The sequence below is a fragment of the Penicillium malachiteum genome (assembly GCF_028827825.1).
Source record: "Penicillium malachiteum strain IBT 17515 chromosome Unknown utg000002l:1.0-8849297.0:1.0-8852440.0, whole genome shotgun sequence".
NCBI lineage: Eukaryota > Fungi > Ascomycota > Eurotiomycetes > Eurotiales > Aspergillaceae > Penicillium > Penicillium malachiteum.
Window position 1 is genome coordinate 8578000 of NW_026643095.1, and position 16882 is coordinate 8594881.

General features: G+C 48.2%; 6 protein-coding genes across 6 annotated transcripts; 4 read left to right on the forward strand and 2 right to left on the reverse strand.

Annotated features, from left to right (window-relative positions):
* Nucleotides 1-353: 353 nt before the first annotated feature.
* N7483_006204 (putative importin beta-4 subunit) lies at nt 354-3900 on the forward strand (the record flags this gene model as incomplete). The annotated part of the gene is made up of 3 exons (XM_057089641.1): nt 354-399; nt 458-2777; nt 2994-3900. 3 exons carry the CDS (start codon nt 354-356, stop codon nt 3898-3900), a joined length of 3273 nt encoding a protein of 1090 aa, XP_056949470.1.
* Nucleotides 3901-5792: 1892 nt separating this feature from the next.
* On the forward strand, nt 5793-7829 carry N7483_006205 (Major facilitator superfamily domain general substrate transporter; the record flags this gene model as incomplete). The annotated part of the gene is made up of 4 exons (XM_057089642.1): nt 5793-6070; nt 6134-6404; nt 6461-6809; nt 6898-7829. 4 exons carry the CDS (start codon nt 5793-5795, stop codon nt 7827-7829), a joined length of 1830 nt encoding a protein of 609 aa, XP_056949471.1.
* A 744-nt stretch (nt 7830-8573) lies between these two features.
* Nucleotides 8574-10099, forward strand: N7483_006206 (uncharacterized protein; the record flags this gene model as incomplete). The annotated part of the gene is made up of 10 exons (XM_057089643.1): nt 8574-8597; nt 8658-8704; nt 8780-8866; nt 8924-8965; nt 9019-9094; nt 9145-9185; nt 9239-9264; nt 9318-9481; nt 9589-9862; nt 10029-10099. The coding sequence occupies 10 exons, from the start codon at nt 8574-8576 to the stop codon at nt 10097-10099; spliced, it is 852 nt and encodes a 283-aa protein (XP_056949472.1).
* Nucleotides 10100-10640: 541 nt separating this feature from the next.
* On the forward strand, nt 10641-11600 carry N7483_006207 (Short-chain dehydrogenase/reductase family protein; the record flags this gene model as incomplete). Its single annotated transcript, XM_057089644.1, has 1 exon — nt 10641-11600. One exon carries the CDS (start codon nt 10641-10643, stop codon nt 11598-11600), a length of 960 nt encoding a protein of 319 aa, XP_056949473.1.
* Nucleotides 11601-11781: 181 nt separating this feature from the next.
* Nucleotides 11782-13448, reverse strand: N7483_006208 (putative aldehyde dehydrogenase; the record flags this gene model as incomplete). The annotated part of the gene is made up of 4 exons (XM_057089645.1): nt 11782-12066; nt 12131-12836; nt 12904-13354; nt 13406-13448. The coding sequence occupies 4 exons, from the start codon at nt 13446-13448 to the stop codon at nt 11782-11784; spliced, it is 1485 nt and encodes a 494-aa protein (XP_056949474.1).
* A 613-nt stretch (nt 13449-14061) lies between these two features.
* Nucleotides 14062-16289, reverse strand: N7483_006209 (Zn(II)2Cys6 transcription factor; the record flags this gene model as incomplete). The annotated part of the gene is made up of 3 exons (XM_057089646.1): nt 14062-14161; nt 14196-16177; nt 16236-16289. The coding sequence occupies 3 exons, from the start codon at nt 16287-16289 to the stop codon at nt 14062-14064; spliced, it is 2136 nt and encodes a 711-aa protein (XP_056949475.1).
* Between the last annotated feature and the right edge of the window lie 593 nt (nt 16290-16882).

Genomic DNA, 16882 nt, shown 5'->3' on the forward strand with positions numbered 1-16882 from the left:
CCCAAGTTTTTACCCAATCGTTAAGTCGTGGTCCCTCCACTCTAAACCAAATCAGGTGACCCCCCACCCCTGATGAAACTTTTTTTTCTTTTCCGCGTTTCTTGATCTTTTTTTTTTTCCTTCTTATTCTCCCCCACCACCACTCCTTTCCTTTTTTTTTCTTTCCTTTTTGTTATTGTGATACCCCTTGTGAGCCGTTTGTCTTTCTTGACAATTTGCTCATTTGTTGTCCTGCTGTCTCTACAAGAGCTTCAGCTTGGGACGTGTGCCTTTCTATTATCCATTCACGGATAAAAGAGAGAAGGCTGTGAAAGAAGAAAAATTAGGAGATTGTTTGAAACATATTTGCCACCATGGATCAGCAACGATTCCTGCAGCAATTGCAGATTATCCTGGATCGTATGTACCAATTGACATTGACAAGAGCTTGTTCCCTCAGCTAACATGATGTCTCCAGCCTCCCAGGGTAATGTTAAGGAGGCGACCGGTGTCCTGCAGAAGGAGTTTTACACCCAGCCTCAGTCCCTCGTCCTCCTCATCCAGATCGCCACCGCCCATGACGATTCCAACCTTCGTCAGCTGGCTGCCGTTGAGGCCCGCTCCCTGGTCTCTAAGCACTGGCTGAAGGTCGGTGTTAATGAGAAGCCCCAGGTCCGTGAGCAGCTTCTTCGCTCTACCATGGGCGAGAGCTCCTCTTTGGTCCGTCACTCCATCGCTCGTATCATCTCGGCTGTTGCTAAGATTGATCTGAACGATGGTGAGTGGGCTGAGCTCCCCAACATCCTGCTGCGCGCCGCGGACAGTGGCAACCAGGATGAGCGTGCGGTCGCTATCTACATCCTTTTCACCATTCTGGAGACTCTGGGTGAGAGCTTCGAGGAGAAGTTCCAGGATCTCTTCACCCTGTTTGGCAAGACCATCCAGGACCCCGAGTCTGCTGAGGTTCGCATCAACACCTTGCTGGCTTTGAGCAAGCTCGCTATGTACCTTGAGCCTGAGCTTCACCCTGGTCCCGTTAAGGCTTTCCAGGATATGGTTCCCTCTATGGTTGCCGTTCTCAAGAACGCTATCGACCAAAGCGAGGAGGACCGCATCATGCAGGCTTTCGAGGTCTTCCAGACTCTGCTGGGCTGTGACCCCGCTCTGTTGACCATCCACCTGAAGGACCTGGTCATCTTCATGAACGAGATTGCTGCCAACACTGAGGCCGATGAGGACACCCGTACCCAGGCCATCAGCTTCTTGATGCAGGTCATCCAGTACCGCAAGATGAAGGTCCAGGGTCTTCGTATTGGTGAGCAGCTTACTCGCACTGCTCTGCACATTGTCACCGAGTTGGATGATGACTCTTCTGCCGATGACGACATCACCCCTCCTCGCTCTGCCCTGGCCTTCCTTGACCAGCTCTCCCAGAGCCTGCCCCCTGCTCAGGTCGTTGTTCCTCTGCTCCAGGCTCTTGGCCAGTACTTCTCAAGCGGCGATGCCAACTACCGCCGTGCTGGTATCCTGGCTCTGGGTATGTGTGTCGAGGGTGCTCCTGACTTCATTAGCACTCAGATGAAGGAGATCTTCCCTATGGTTCTGCAGCTCCTTGCCGACCCTGAGTACAAGGTCCGCATGGCCTCTCTCCACACTGTTGCTCGTCTCGCTGATGACTTGGCTGAAGACCTTTCCGCTGAGCACCAGTCCCTCATGCCTCTGCTGTTCCAGAACCTCACCACTGCTATGCAAGAGTACAAGGGTGAGGAGGAGGGTCCTATTGTCGACATCCTCAAGGCTGGTATCAGCGCCATCGATGCCGTCGTTGACGGTCTCGACGAGAAGGATGTTGCCCCTTACCAGGGCGAGCTCGTCCCCATTCTCCAGAACCTCTTCAAGCACCCCGACTTCAAGATCAAGTCTCTTGCTGCTGGTGCTCTTGGATCTCTGGCCTCCTCTGCTGGCGACTCCTTCCTCCCCTTCTTCGACGACTCTATGCACTTGCTCCAGGAGTTCGCTGCTGTCAAAGACTCCGAGGAGGAGCTTGACCTCCGCGCCAGCGTCACTGATGCTATGGGTGAGATGGCCGCCGCTGCCGGCCCCGAGCGTTACCAGCCTTACGTTGAGCCTCTGATGCGTGCTACCGAGGAGGCTCTTAACCTCGGTCACTCCCGTCTCAAGGAGAGCACTTACATCTTCTGGGGTGCCATGTCCAAGGTTTACGGCGAGCACTTCACTCCCTTCCTCGAGGGTGCTGTCAAGGGTCTCTTCGCCTGTCTTGAGCAGGACGAGACTGACTTCGACGTCTCCCTGGGTGAACACGGCAAGGACCTCGTCGGTCAGGAGGTTACCGTTGCTGGCCACAAGGTCAAGGTTGCCAGTGCGGACGATGATGACGAGTTCGATGGCGAGATTGAGGATATTGACATTGAGGATGATGAGGATGCTTGGGATGACATCACTGCCACCACTCCCCTCGCCCTTGAGAAGGAGATCGCTGTTGAGGTCATTGGTGACCTGGTTACCCACACCCGCAGCTCTTTCCTGCCTTACTTCGAGCAGACCATTGAGCAGGTTATGCCCCTGGCTGACCACCATTACGAGGGTGTTCGCAAGAGCACCATCAGCACTCTTCACCGCTCTTATGCTATGCTGTACACCATCGCTGAGGAGAGTGGCCAGATGGCCAAGTGGCAGCCTGGCCTTCCCCTTCAGGTTCAGCTTCCTAGCCAAGTTGCCAAGTTCGGTGAGATCCTCATGACTGCCACCATCAAGATGTGGACTGAGGAAGAGGACCGGTACGTTTATAAATTCCCTTTTTTTCTATAGCACATTGCCCATTTCTTCCCACTTTACATGATGATATACATCGCTTAACCCAGCTCACTTTGACGTGCCAAAGGCACGCATGATGTGAACCGCGTTTATCACGACTGATATATTCCTTAACTCTTGCATTCTCATCTTCGTTAGACCGTTTATTGGAACTCAATTCACTAACGTGTTCATACTAGTGCTACCGTCGCCGATATCAACCGCAACATGGCTGAGAACCTCCGCTTCTGCGGTCCTGCTCTCATTGCTGATGAGTCTGTGCTTACCAACGTGATCCACCAGATCACTGACATCATCACCAAGAAGCACCCTTGCCAGCAGGAGTTCGATGACGAGGATGAGGTCGCTGACGAGACCTCCGAGTTCGACTGGGTCGTTATCGACACCGCCCTTGATGTTGTCTCTGGCCTGGCCACCGCTCTGGGCGAGAGCTTCTCTGAGCTCTGGAAGGTGTTTGAGCGCACCATCCTCCGCTACGCCAGCAGCAGCGAGTCTCTTGAGCGTGCCACCGCTGTCGGTGTCCTCGCCGAGTGCATCAACGGCATGGGCGGCGCTGTCACCCCTCTGACCTCCACCTTCCTCAAGCTGCTTCTGCACCGCCTTGGCGATGAGGACCCCCAGACCCGCTCCAACGCCGCTTACGCTGTTGGTCGCCTGGTTGAGCACTCCAACGCTGAGGCCGAGATGGCCAAGGAGTACCCCACTATCCTCACCCGTCTCGAGCAGTGCTTGCAGATGGACGTCTCCCGTCTGCAGGACAATGCTACTGGCTGTCTCAGCCGCATGATCCTGCGCAACCGTGCTGCCGTCCCTATCCAGCAGGTTCTCCCTGTCCTTGTTGGCATCCTTCCCCTGAAGAATGACTACGAGGAGAACGAGCCCCTCTACCGTATGATCTGCCAGATGTACAAGTGGGAGGATGCTACCATCCGTGAGCTGACTCCTCAGCTCTTGCCCATCTTCCAGGCTGTCCTGACCGGTGATGAGGACCAGCTCGAGGATGAGCGCCGCGCCGAGCTCATTGAGCTTGTGAAGTGGCTCAACCAGATGCAGGCGGGCATTGCCCCCTGGGTCAACCAGCTGTAAAAAGCTTTAAACGACGTATGTTTTTTGATGACCGTTCGGAATGGGTAATGGATAGATCGATGATTTGATATGGAACTTGAATTTCCCCCGAGATGACTAGACGATACCCTATCTCAGCGGTGATTCCCGCGATGAGTGATGCAAACTCCAAAAGTGATTGTACATAGTTCAATTTACCTCAATATTTTCAAATTTTCCCTTTTATCCGTAACTTGAATCTCGTATAGGTACCTGTTTCTCCAGGGCTCTGCCGACCTCCAGCTAATAACCCTTCCAAGCCGACCTGTCTCAATAGTCGCGAGGTTTAATATCCCTACCAGTTGACAAGATGGCAGATCTCTCTGACTTCATCCGAGTCTATGGGTGTGTATCCATTTACGCCCGCACGATGATCCGGGAAATGGTTCATACTAACTTTCAACCGTGACATTCACCCTTCAATCGAATTCCATTCGGCATCCATGGATATTCATGCTCCCGACTCGGAGAGCCCGTCCCGAGATCTCGACTGCAATTTGAACCTGCGCACTACTGGATGGATGGCATTATATGTTGTCAAGGCCAGCAAGTACCATGCTAGCACTATCACTTCACTTCAAGTTGAACACGCGTCGGGCTACAGTTGAGGGAACATCTCTTTTTTTTTCCTGGGCTGCCTGGATGCTATGATCAATATGTGAATCGGGCTAGTTGAACTGCAGGTCGTACCGCCTGTGCCGCGATGACCCATATTCCGGGATCATCCACTAACACCATCCATGACGATCCCGAAGCCCCTCCGAACGCGCTCCATCCGCTACTTAGCTCAGGCTCTTCTAACCTCAAGCCCCGGGGTCGGGGCTGAGATCTGATAATAGGATTCTTACAGTAATCATTTGGAAATTTCCACGGTGAACACGAGTTTTTCCGGACTCGTTGCCCGAGAGCCACCACGATTGGACATGATTGATCAGTCCAATGCAAGTTCCACATTTCATCTCCTGTTATTTGTGTCTCCGAGGCGGCCAAATCCGATAATGATGGGCATTGGAGGGGGCCAAGGTTTACTGCGCTCATTGTGATCCATTCACGTTTCAGGGTCTAGGTGGACCATACTTGTTAGACCCACTAGATCCTTTTCCCTGCGTCTGTGATGTCCTGCTTGCTCATTCTCAAGGTTCGCCACGCGAGATAAGATGAATCTGATTAGATCTTCTAGACTTCACGGTCATCCAGATCATGCCCAGAGAAATGCTTAAGTGCACCTGGGCAGTATGTTTACTATCCAGGTATGAAACCTTGAAATGTGGAATTGAACGATCAACAAGGCTTCATATCAACTTACATATCCATCTTCATCTCTCTCTTGTCTTTCCTTGGGCCGCTATACACGCAAAAATGCAAGAGTACTCGGGATTAATACTTCCATGATCTCGAAAAACAGGTTTCCTAATTCCGTTTCTTTTACGAAATACAATTAGTTGTCTGAGATTGAACACTAGACAGGACATCTTGACCCACCCTTCATCCGAACTTGGCGCCGATCAGTTCAGGTCTCAGGTGAACGAGCACGAGTCTGATTTTTTCGTTCAAGTCTTGTTAGCCCCCTGTGGAGTCGTGTACATGGTGTAGGGGGCAAATCGATCCATCCGCCTGCACCGAACAAATCATCAATCGAGCAGGCTTCCATCCCCGGTTCTTAATTAAACCTTTCGATGCGCGTGCTTCGGACTTTTTGTCCAAATGCTTCCGATTTCGGTGCTCGTCTCCTATGAGGCAGGGATTGTCCTACATCGCTGTTGATTGCTTTTAATGTATGAAATTTCCCGTCGTGGAATTTGTTTCTCATCTTTTGCTTTCATCTATGCCGGCCTATTCAGTTACTATTGTTTTACTGTTAAGACCTAGACATCATGGCGGTTACACAGATGCGCCCCTTACTGCGTAGGGCTCGCAACGTGTTTGGTCGCGGTTTGAAGGACGATGGTGCAAGAAGCTCCTCGGTTGATACTGGTTCTGTCGGTGCTGTTGATGCCACGGAGAAGAAAGATGGTGATGTTACCGACTTTGCTGCTCCTGTCAATGATAATGGTGCCGAGCTGCCGGAGCCAGAACTCCAACGAGGTGTTAGTGATGCCGAAGCCTTGACGTTGACCTGGACGAAGAAAACACTCATTTTGGTATTCATCAAGTAGGTCCCCAGTGGTCTAAAACGGTCGAGTGGTTAACTTGAGCTAAGGTTTTTATCTAACAGCATGTGGTTCCTCTACTTCGTTAATGCTTTCCAGTCTTCGGTTTATGATACTATTAGTCCCTATGTCGCGAGTTACTATGAGTATCACTCGCTCTCAGGTCTCCCCTCGGCTATTGCTGATGCCTGCTCTGCCGCTGTCTTCATTCCGATGGCGAAACTTGTTGATACATGGGGTCGAGCTGAAGGATTTTTGCTAATGACTTTCTTTGCTACCTTGGGTCTGATTCTGATGGCTTCTTGCAATGGCTTCGGAATCTATTGTGCTGGATATGTGAGTACCAAGTCACTGAATTGATATGAAATACTGAATACTAACGTGAACACTAGGTCTTCTACGAAATGGGCTTCATGGGAATGGAGTACTGTGTCGATGTGATCACAGCCGATGTCTCCAAGCTAAAGAACCGAGCCTTTGCATATGCTTTCACATCCTCTCCGTATATCATCACTGCCTTCGCTGGTCCCACAGTTGGTCAAGAGTTCTACAATCTCGCTGGTAATGGCTGGAGATGGGGATTCGGTACTTGGGCAATTGTCTTTCCTCTTACCGCTGCCCCACTGTTCTTCACATTGAAGTGGACTGTGAAGAAAGCTGAGAGGCAAGGTCATTTGATTCGCGAGCCTAGTGGTCGCACTTTCTGGCAGAATGTTTGGCATTGGACCAAGGAATTTGACTGTAAGCTTTCCCACCTTCTCTCACTACTTGGATATTTCCCAGACTCAGTCCAGTACAGCGATTTTGACAGAAGGCTAATTATACACAGTGGTCGGTGTATTTGTATTCACCCTAGGTCTCGTCCTATTTGAGCTACCCTTCGATATCGCCGATTACGCCCCAGACGGATGGAGATCCGGCTATATTATCGCAATGCTTGTGCTCGGATTTTCCATGCTTTTCTTCTTCGCTATGTGGGAAAAGTTCCTTGCACCGAAACCAATGCTGGAAATCTCATATATCAAGAATCGTACCGTCATCGGTGCTTGTCTACTTGACGCAACCTACCAGCTCTCCTACTACTGCTGGAACTATTACTTCACCTCTTTCCTTCAAGTTGTCAACGGGTTAACTCCTCAGGAGGCCGGATGGATTAATCATATCTTCGATATTGTTTCTGGCCTTCTCTTACTATTCATTGGCTGGGTCATCTCCATCACTGGTCGCTTCAAGTGGCTACTGTTTATCTCAGTTCCGTTATACATTTTCGCTCAAGGCCTGATGATTTATTTCCGTCATCCTGGAATGAGCGTCGGATACCAAATCATGTGCCAGATCTTCATTGCGATTGGTGGTGCCATCTTCATCATCGTTGAGCAACTCGCTATCCTGGCTGCAGTTGATCATCAACACTTTGCCTCAGCACTTGCTCTGTTGAATGTTGTGGGTACTATTGGTGATAGCGCCGGTCTGACCATCAGTATGACCGTTTGGGAAAATACATTCCCGAATGCCTTGGAGCGATACCTTCCAGAGTCGGCGATATCGAACTTTGATAATATCTATAATTCCTTGGTTGTGCAACGGGGATACCCACTTGGAAGTGCTACTCGGATTGCTATCCAGAAGGCTTATGGTTATGCTGAATTACGGCTGCTTGCTATCGGTACGGGTATTATGGTCCTGGCGATCCCGTGGGCTCTCATGATTAGAAACATTAACGTGAAGGACAAGCCCCAGGTCAAGGGTACCGTTTTCTAGTGTGCTGGCACCGGAATTGCCGAGGGTGGCGACTATTCAAATGTTTTGAATGTTTTGAAAATCGAGGAATGTGGCTAGGTTTGTAGATCATTGTGCACCTATAGGCTACAGCCTCACCGATGTCAGATAGAAGAGCCTGTTGACATCATTTTACATGCAGGCCTCTCCAATAGAACATTTGAATAGAAAGCTTAGAACTATACCTTGGTATCTACAGAAGAACAGTAAATATAATATCCACTTCTCAAAAGTTATTGCGACCGGTTCCAGGGTCCAAGGTTACTTCGTACACCTACTACATCTCTCATTTCATCTTCATCTAATATCGCATTACATCTCTCATTCTGCCCTTAGCTTACCTCCTACTAAATCTCTTACTTACCCTCTATCCATTTAAAATGGTCCTCTTCAAGTCCGATAAAATACATGCTTCAACTAAGACTTGAGGTACTTCCAGATGAGAGGGGCCGGTGCGTCCCGCGATAAGTTGAACTAGAGAACTCAATACAGTCTTCTGCATGACGCAAGGATCAGTCTAATTACATAAAACACTGAGCTAAAAACGCACTAAGACTTTTGTCATGCCGTCTCTGAGTATTGCATGTTCAAATGTTTTAATGCGGGGTTATGCACCTTTCGTGAGGAAATGCAGATTCCTTTTGTAGTCACCAAGCCTCAACTGCACATGTGGAATGAATCTATTCCGAGTCTCCATCCCTTGAGTATTATGAATCACATCTCATCATGTCAGATAAACCTATCACAGCGGTAGGTTGAATTATATCCATCCCTCTTATCCAAACTAATAGTGATCTCATCCACCAACAGGACCCTGAGTTCAATACTGACAATTCGGCCCCTGGTGATTATCAATCGTAAGTTTCACTTCAAGCTGTATCATATTTCTGATAAACTTCAACAGCTACCCTGTATAACATTTGAATATTTAGTGAAACAACTTCAATCGCATCCTCGACCTATCGAGGGTTGATCGAAGATGGCCGCCGATATCAGACTATGAGAGAAAACAAATCCTGGTACTCAAGCGCTTACTCCACTAAGGTATCTGGGAGTGATCACTGATGACAGTATAGGAGTCCTGCTGATGAGCAACAATTTGAGAGTTTGGAAGCTGGGTAGGTCTTCTTCTTCAAAGGTTCGAAGCTTTCGACTAATCTAACCCGATAAGCCATGCTGTTGCTATTGTGATGGATTCTGACAAGCCTAACCCGCTCTTCCAAGCACCAGTAACTAAGCCTTTAAGGGTATGTATTCTGCTGGGGATGTGACCCATCTTTAGGCTCACTCTTATTAGAATATTCTGGATTTGGGAACTGGTAATGGTTTATGGGCGATGTATGTCAGGCAATCAATTGTGACTCTCTTTTGTCCTGCTAATACCGTCTCAGTGACGTTGCCGACATGCTTCCCGAAGGTACAGGCAATAAGACAATTTTTATCAAGAAGTGTCCCCTAATTTCAGCGCAGCAACTGTCCGCGGTGTTGATCTATTCCCACCTCCAGCAGCATTGGTTCCTCCAAACTACATCCTCGAAGTAGATGACGTCTTGGAAGAATGGACCTGGCGCGAGCCATTCGACCTCATCCATTTGCGCATCATGCTTGGATCCTTCGATGTGGCTGAATGGAAGGTGGTCTAGAAGAAATGCTTCGAGTGCGTTTCACTTCTGCTATTCTATCAGTTCTGGTTTCTAAACACGCTCGTCATAGTAACCTCAAACCAGGCGGATGGATCGAGCAACTAGAGTTGGATGCGCATCTTGAAACCGACGATGGTAGTTTATCACAAGATAGTTTGGCTGCCACATGGGGAGACAATACCTTTGGCTGTGCAGAACGAGCCGATCGCCGAATCGATACGTTGAATACCATGCGTGCCTCTATCGAGCAGGCTGGATTCATCGATGTCCATGAAAAGAACTATAAGTGGCCTATTGGTGCATGGGCCAGGGAGAAGCACTTCAAGGAAGCCGGTGCCTTGAATTATAACATGTGGTCGTCTGGAATCGAGGGTTGGGGGATGTGGCTTGGTCTAGAGACCAGGTCCTCACATACGTTAGAAAGATTCGATCGGAGTTAAAGAATCCCAGAGTACATTATTATCAGAGGGCGTAGGTCATATGTTTCGATTTCTTTCAAGTTTCTTAGTCGATTGTTGCTGACCTGTTCGATCTCTAGCACTTGAGGAAGAGGGTCTGGGCTCAGAAACCTCCTGGCGGAGATACTTCTTAGGCACTGCGTCCATCTAGGCGGGCCAATCAAAAGTAGCAAATTGGACGCTGAATTTCTGGATTTTGTCTGGAGGATCGTGTACGGGAATGTCTCGCACTTTTTTACCTCGTATAGGGTCATGTTCATGATGATCACTGTTATATTGAATCCGAGTGACTCCGGTCATTAGAATCGGTAACATTATTCCTCCGACCGGCATATACCGTGACTCCGAATCAGTCGATTTTCTATTTCAACCAGGAAAGGGGAACTTCTTCGGTGTTAACGATTTTGGATGAGTGGAGTTAAGGGGATTGTTTCGGAAACGTAAATTCACGTAATAAGTTAGTGATGGAGTGATCCACTATATGGAAACGGGGTTAAGTTAATTGTAAACTCCGTGAAGAATTCGTCATTGAACTTGCCGCCTACACTAACATTTGCAAGTTCCAAGGTTTCTATGACTTCAGGGATAATATGATAAATAGGAGAGTAATGTAACCTTTTTTTACAAAGTTTTGAATATCCAAATCTAATCATATCTGATTCTGTGAAATTTCTACACACAAATCTATCATCATGCCCAGCTTCCTTTACTCCCAATTCCTCACCCGCCCACCTTACCCCAAGGGTTCCCTAGATGGACAAACAATTCTCATTACTGGCGCAAATGTGGGCCTAGGCAAGGAGTCTGCCCGCCACGTCGTCCGTCTCGGCGCCGCTCGCGTTATTCTTGGAGTACGCAATGTCAAGGCTGGAGAAGAAGCCAAAAAGGACATCGAATCCTCCACTAACCGACCTGGAGTCTGTGAAGTGTGGGAGGTCGATCTCGCTTCTTATAAGTCCGTACTGGCGTTTGGGGAGCGCATCTCCACACTGCCACGCCTTGACTCTGCTATCCTAAACGCCGCAATCGCAACACACAACTTTGAGCTTGCGGAGGGTTACGAACGAACTATTACTGTCAACGTCATTAGCACTCTTCTTTTGGGCTTGCTCCTTCTTCCCAAGCTCAAGGAAACAAAAGTCAAATTCCCTTCTAGCATTCCTCACTTGACATTCGTGGTCAGTGAAGTACATGGATGGGTCGAGTTTAATCAATGGAAGGAAGACAAGACTCTCCAAACTCTCTCAGACAAAGATCGTGCTGATATGAGCGCGAGATATCCCACATCGAAACTTCTCGAGGTTCTCGTCGTACATGAACTTGCCAGTCGCGTGCGTGGATCTGAGGTCGTTATCAATATGATAAACCCGGGTCTATGTCACTCATCGCTTGCCCGAGAGGGTAATTGGAAATTCACACTGTTCAAGTTGGTCGTTGCACGCTCAACTGAAGTGGGTTCTCGTACTCTTGTTGCGGGTATCCTTAATGGTACTGAAGCTCATGGTAGCTATATGAATGATGGATATGTGGATGGTGAAGGTATGTCGCCTTTTGTGCGAAGCGCAGATGGAGCTAAGGCAAGGGCGAAGGTGTGGTATGAAGTGACCTCAATCTTGGAGGGAGTTCGTCCTGGAATTCTGCAAAATATCTAATTAGTTTACTCTTTATCATGCAAATACCCGTGTCCGAGTCTTCATGTAAAATTAGCTCTTTGAATATCTCTCTGCTCTATCATTTTGGCAAGTCTTTGGAACTTTACTATGTCACGTTCGATCATGATAGTTATCGCAATTACATTTCTGATGCTCCTATACATAAATTCATATCTATCTCTTACAGACGTGGAAGAATGTGGTACTTGACTGCCTTGACCTGAGTCCAACCCTCGAGGGCTTCCTCACCCATGTCCCGACCGAACCCACTTTCTTTCACTCCACCAAATGGAACATTTGGACTCAACATAGCCCAGGCATTTACAGTAACTTGTCCTGACTCCAGAGCTTGGGTGACACGATGAGCACGGTTCACATCATTTGTGAAGATCGCAGCACTGAGTCCGTGAGCTGAATCGTTGGCTTTGAAGATGACCTCCTCCTCGGTGGAGAACTTGGCGATGCTCTGATTTAATTAGTTCAATCAGTTCAAATACATCAACGCAATCTTGGATCAGTGAGTCACTTACCGCGACAGGACCAAAGATCTCCTCTCTCATGATTGTCGCATCATCACCAACATCTGCAAATGCAGTGTTTTGCACAAAGTATCCCTTCTCGCCAATACGTTCTCCACCAAATAACAAACGTGCTCCACATTCCTTACCCTGTCGGATATAATCCAAGATTTTTTCATGCTGAACCTTGCTCACAACAGGTCCCTTGGTTGTTGACGGATCCAACGGATTTCCAGCAACGGTAGGTGCGTCAGCTGAAGCCTTCTTATAAGCCTCGATAAAGCGATCATAAATCGAATCTTGAACATAGATACGTGATCCAGCCGCACAGATCTGACCGTTGTTCGCTGTAATTCCGATACGGGTCCAGAGTAGGGCATTCTCGAGGTCACAATCATCAAAGACAATTGATGGACCTTTACCACCAAGTTCGAGGCTTACTTTCTTCAAGTTGGTCCTGGCGGCCGCCTGCATAATCTTTCGTCCGGCAATGGCACTTCCGGTGAAAGCGATCTTGCGAACCTCCATGTGCTCGGATAGAGCCTGACCGGCGTTTGGTCCGTCACCTGCCACAATGTTCACAACACCTGCTGGGATACCAGCCTCCTTGATTAATTCGGCCAGTCGCAGGGCATATAGGGGTGAGTTCTCGGATGACTTGATGATCAGGGCATTTCCAGCAACAATCGCAGGTGCCAACTTCCAGATTGTAATCATCCTGTATCATATTTCATTGTCAGCGTTCATCCTGGATGGATTTTATGTGGTTCAGGAACATGACTTACAAGGGCGCGTTCCAGGGTACAATGGCACCGCAGACACCAAGTGGCTCGCGATAAGTATACGCAATCCCACCATCCATACTCAATGTCTTCCCATCAATCTTATCGGCCCATCCAGCATAGTATCGTAGACAACCAACAGACTGGGGGATATTCATTCCCATTGAATCGGTAAAAAGACTACCGCAGTCAACGGCTTCGAGGGAAGCCAGTTCTTGTGCATCTCGCTCAATTAAATCAGCGAGGTTGAGGAGTAGGCGAGCTCGCGCAGGACCGGGGACTTTCTTCCATGCTTCGAAACCGGCTTTTGCGGATTTCACGGCAGCATTGATATCCTCTGGCCCGGCGGCTGAGATTGTTCCGTGTTGTTCACCTGTCGCAGGATTTTCTACGACCAGGGTTTGTCCTGTGATCGATGGCACAAATTCATTGTGAATGAACAGTCCAGTTGGCACTGTACACTTTTAGCTCTGGAATTCAGTTCCTTGAGGGAGGATTGTTTTACCAGTAATTTGTCGGCCCTGTATTCCGCTAATGGTTAAGGACATTTTTTTACCTTCCTTTGGTTCAATTGAAGGGTAAGAAGGGGTTCTTGGATGATAAAGAGCTCACTTTCAGGTGGGTACTACGAGCTGTTTTCAACTTGAACTTGCCCGCTATAAGTCTATGACTAGTGCGGGGGAGAGCCGTTCCGCAGTGTATTCCGCTTCCGAGGTTGGGAACGAGCTGATACGCCTTGGCAGGCTAGCCAAAACAGGTAGCAAAAGAGGTGAAAAAGGAGAAAGTTAAACTGATTTTGTTGACGTGGAGAAAACCTTCGCCAATCGTAAATACGAGAAGAAGTGATTATGTCCGGCAGACGAGTTGATTCGCCTTATCGGGGCTATTCTGAAGCCCGCAGACCGATGTGATTGAGCAGGTAGTCTGATAGATACTCATAGAAAATCTATCATTTTGAAATGGATACAAAATCACATATGATAATGGTGTTCCACAGCAGTTTATCATGATTGATGATAATTTGTCATGTTCGTCGTTGATCTGATACATAGATTGTGAAAAGTGTACCTCGGAAGGTTGTTCCGCAGCGGAACGACTGAGTGGTTCAGTGATCCTCACATCTGGGCAGCATTTGGCACTATCATGAATTGGGTGACTAGGTTAACCCATGGTGGTCTCCCAGCCCTTCTCAATCATAACATCCACCCAGTAGGTGTTTGTTTCACCAGCATCCATCCGTCTCCATACCTCCTTGACAAGCCTTAAACAAACGTTGATAGGTTTAGGGGGGTAACACATGGAGAAGTGAGGTCAGACGACCAAGGATAAATTTTCGGGATTGAGAAACTTCAATAGCTTCCATAGAGATATCGGGTGTCTCTGTGCCAGGTTGTTCGTTGTCATGACTTTGATTTCCCTCTGACTCATCTCTCTGATCTGCCGATAACCGTGGTAGGCGAAGCTCGCTGGATGATGCAACAAGTAGAAGTGGTTGAAGACAACGTGTGCGCGATTCAAATGGAATTGTTTTCAGACGGGAGAGAAGTGTGACAGCGAAATCAGTAAGCCATGCATCGTATAGACCAGTAGAGCTTTCTTCGGTTTCACATGTAGCCTTGTTCAGGGGTTGAGTAGGTAGAGGGAAGATATTAATATTATGCGAAGAAGATGAAACTGGGGAACCCCGAGTATCTTGGTTCGTATGCTGACTGAGATTCATGCTATCCAAGTCTATTGGGAAGAATGGATCACTCTGCGCTGTACTTGGGACATCTCTAAACTGGTTCTCCTCGGGGTTTGGAAGACGAGTTCGTAATAGGTCGGGGAAAGCGCGATATAATTGCAGCAACCCGGTGCAGCGATAAACCTCGGCCATTGTAAGCAGATGCCAGACTGGAGTTTCGTCATCTCCTGGACTAATGATCTCGGCTTCTGAAGGGTGCGCTACATTCAGTAGGCGGTCTTCCAGCTCGCGCGCCTTTTCGATGGCTAGCTGTGCACGTGTGATATCGTCGAGGGATGTGAATCTGCTAGCACGGATACGTTTGCGTTCGCGACGAACAAGTCTGCCAACCTCATGTACAGTGAATTGCGTGTCTCGTGCGATGCCAGTCCATGGATGCGGGACGCGCTGTAAGACAAGGGACTCTTCTGTAAATGAGGCACGCGAGTCATCCGGTAGAACGGAATGATTGTCTGCAACAAAAGACAAGAGCATCTCCCAGTAGATGAGGGCCTCCTCGAAGAACCGGTAATTATTACTGTAACTTTTAGGGAATCCAAATGGCTGCGGTGTGGAATTGGACCCTAGCGATTTAAGCTGCCTACGCAACAAATTGAAATGCGAAATCCCCAAGTCGGTCGGATCGTGCCAGCTCGCTGTCTGGCCGAGCATAAGGAGCGCTAACAAGGATTTATCATCCATCACCGCTTCACGGGTAATGATCTCAATAGCCTCATCACGCATCTTTCTACCAAGTGGACCAAATTTGGGAAAGTCGTTCACAAGTGTTGCGGCTGCCATACTTTGCATTGTGCGACACATGGCTAGTGATGAGCCCCATAGTCGAGAGACCGTCGTGCGGAACGGGTTCATCTGACTATCGTAGCTCGAAAAAAGGGCTGCCACCTCTTTGAAATAGTATTCAATGAGCGTCCATGATGGGTTGTTTAAGGACCGCGATATCGACATGAAATCGTGTGGAGGGGCGCGTTGTAATGCAGGCGGGTAACTTCGCACGATCGTTGAGGGTGAGAAATCCCGGTAAATATTGTTATCATGGCCATCTGGTTCATCCTGAGGTTGGCTTATCAAGAATAAAAGATCTGATAAATCAGCGACTGTGTCGCCAGACTGAGCAAAGTCAAAGACGGCAGAAACATCATGAGACAAGAAGCCTGATGATGTGGCTGCAGATGATGTGGCTGCAGATGATGTGCAGAGATCGGTCAATTCTGGGAGCGATCGATTGCCTGGTAGATCCCATAAATCCTCGCAGATACCATTGGAGTCATTTAAATCAAATTCAGACGAATCTGGCTCTTGATGTGGTCTAGAATCTGCATCATCTAATGACCCAATGTCCTCTATTCGGACCGATGGGTCTCCCGGTATCCTCGAAGAGCGGGCAGGACTCGGTGGCTTATACTCTGATACTGGATCAGGACTGGCCTGTTCAGGTTGGGAGACCCAGCGAAGTGACTGGACATATCCTGGGCAACGAATGCCGAGTCGCGTGCAGCGAGTACAATGGGGTTTCTCTTCTCCGCATTTAACCTGTTTCGGGTAAGTTGAAGAAATGGGCAACTTGGGGCAAATAAGTGAGATAACCCACCCGTTTGCTCTTGCATCTAGCACACCCATTGCGGGACTTTTTAACTCGTCGCATGATTATAGTTGGATTGGGATTTTCCAGAGTGAGATGCGAGATGTTCCAGCATGAAGATGATTTGGAGTAGAGCGGGGACCCCGCTTATCTTGAATGTTGATAACCGGGTTCTTTTGCCTGTTAGAGAAACACATGAATTTAATGTTCATGAAGTAAGTCATTATGCTTGAATTCTCAATCATTTTGTGCAATTTTCATCAAGTAGAATACAGTGGTTTATTCATCTTGTCTTGTTCTAGCAAAATCCCCATCATACTATGAACACTGCTAGTACCACACGCTCCAGACCAGTTGGCGCCGAATCTAACACTTAAATGCGGGAATTTACCTAGATTCAAGTTGGAAACCTTGCAATGCCACTGATCAGTGTTAATTTACAGATATTTCATACGAGCAATCGAATTCAAGTTTTTGCCGTTGCTTGACGTTTCCTGTATTCGGGTTCCCTGGGTGCTTCCCAGGGCTGGAGTCCAACTGGTATATGAACACCTATCAAGGGCCCCAACTTTGATTCATACAAACCATGGAGCATTCATCCCAATTTTGAGCTTCAATGTTCGATACTTCGTTTTTTCCGGTATGAATATTCAAGT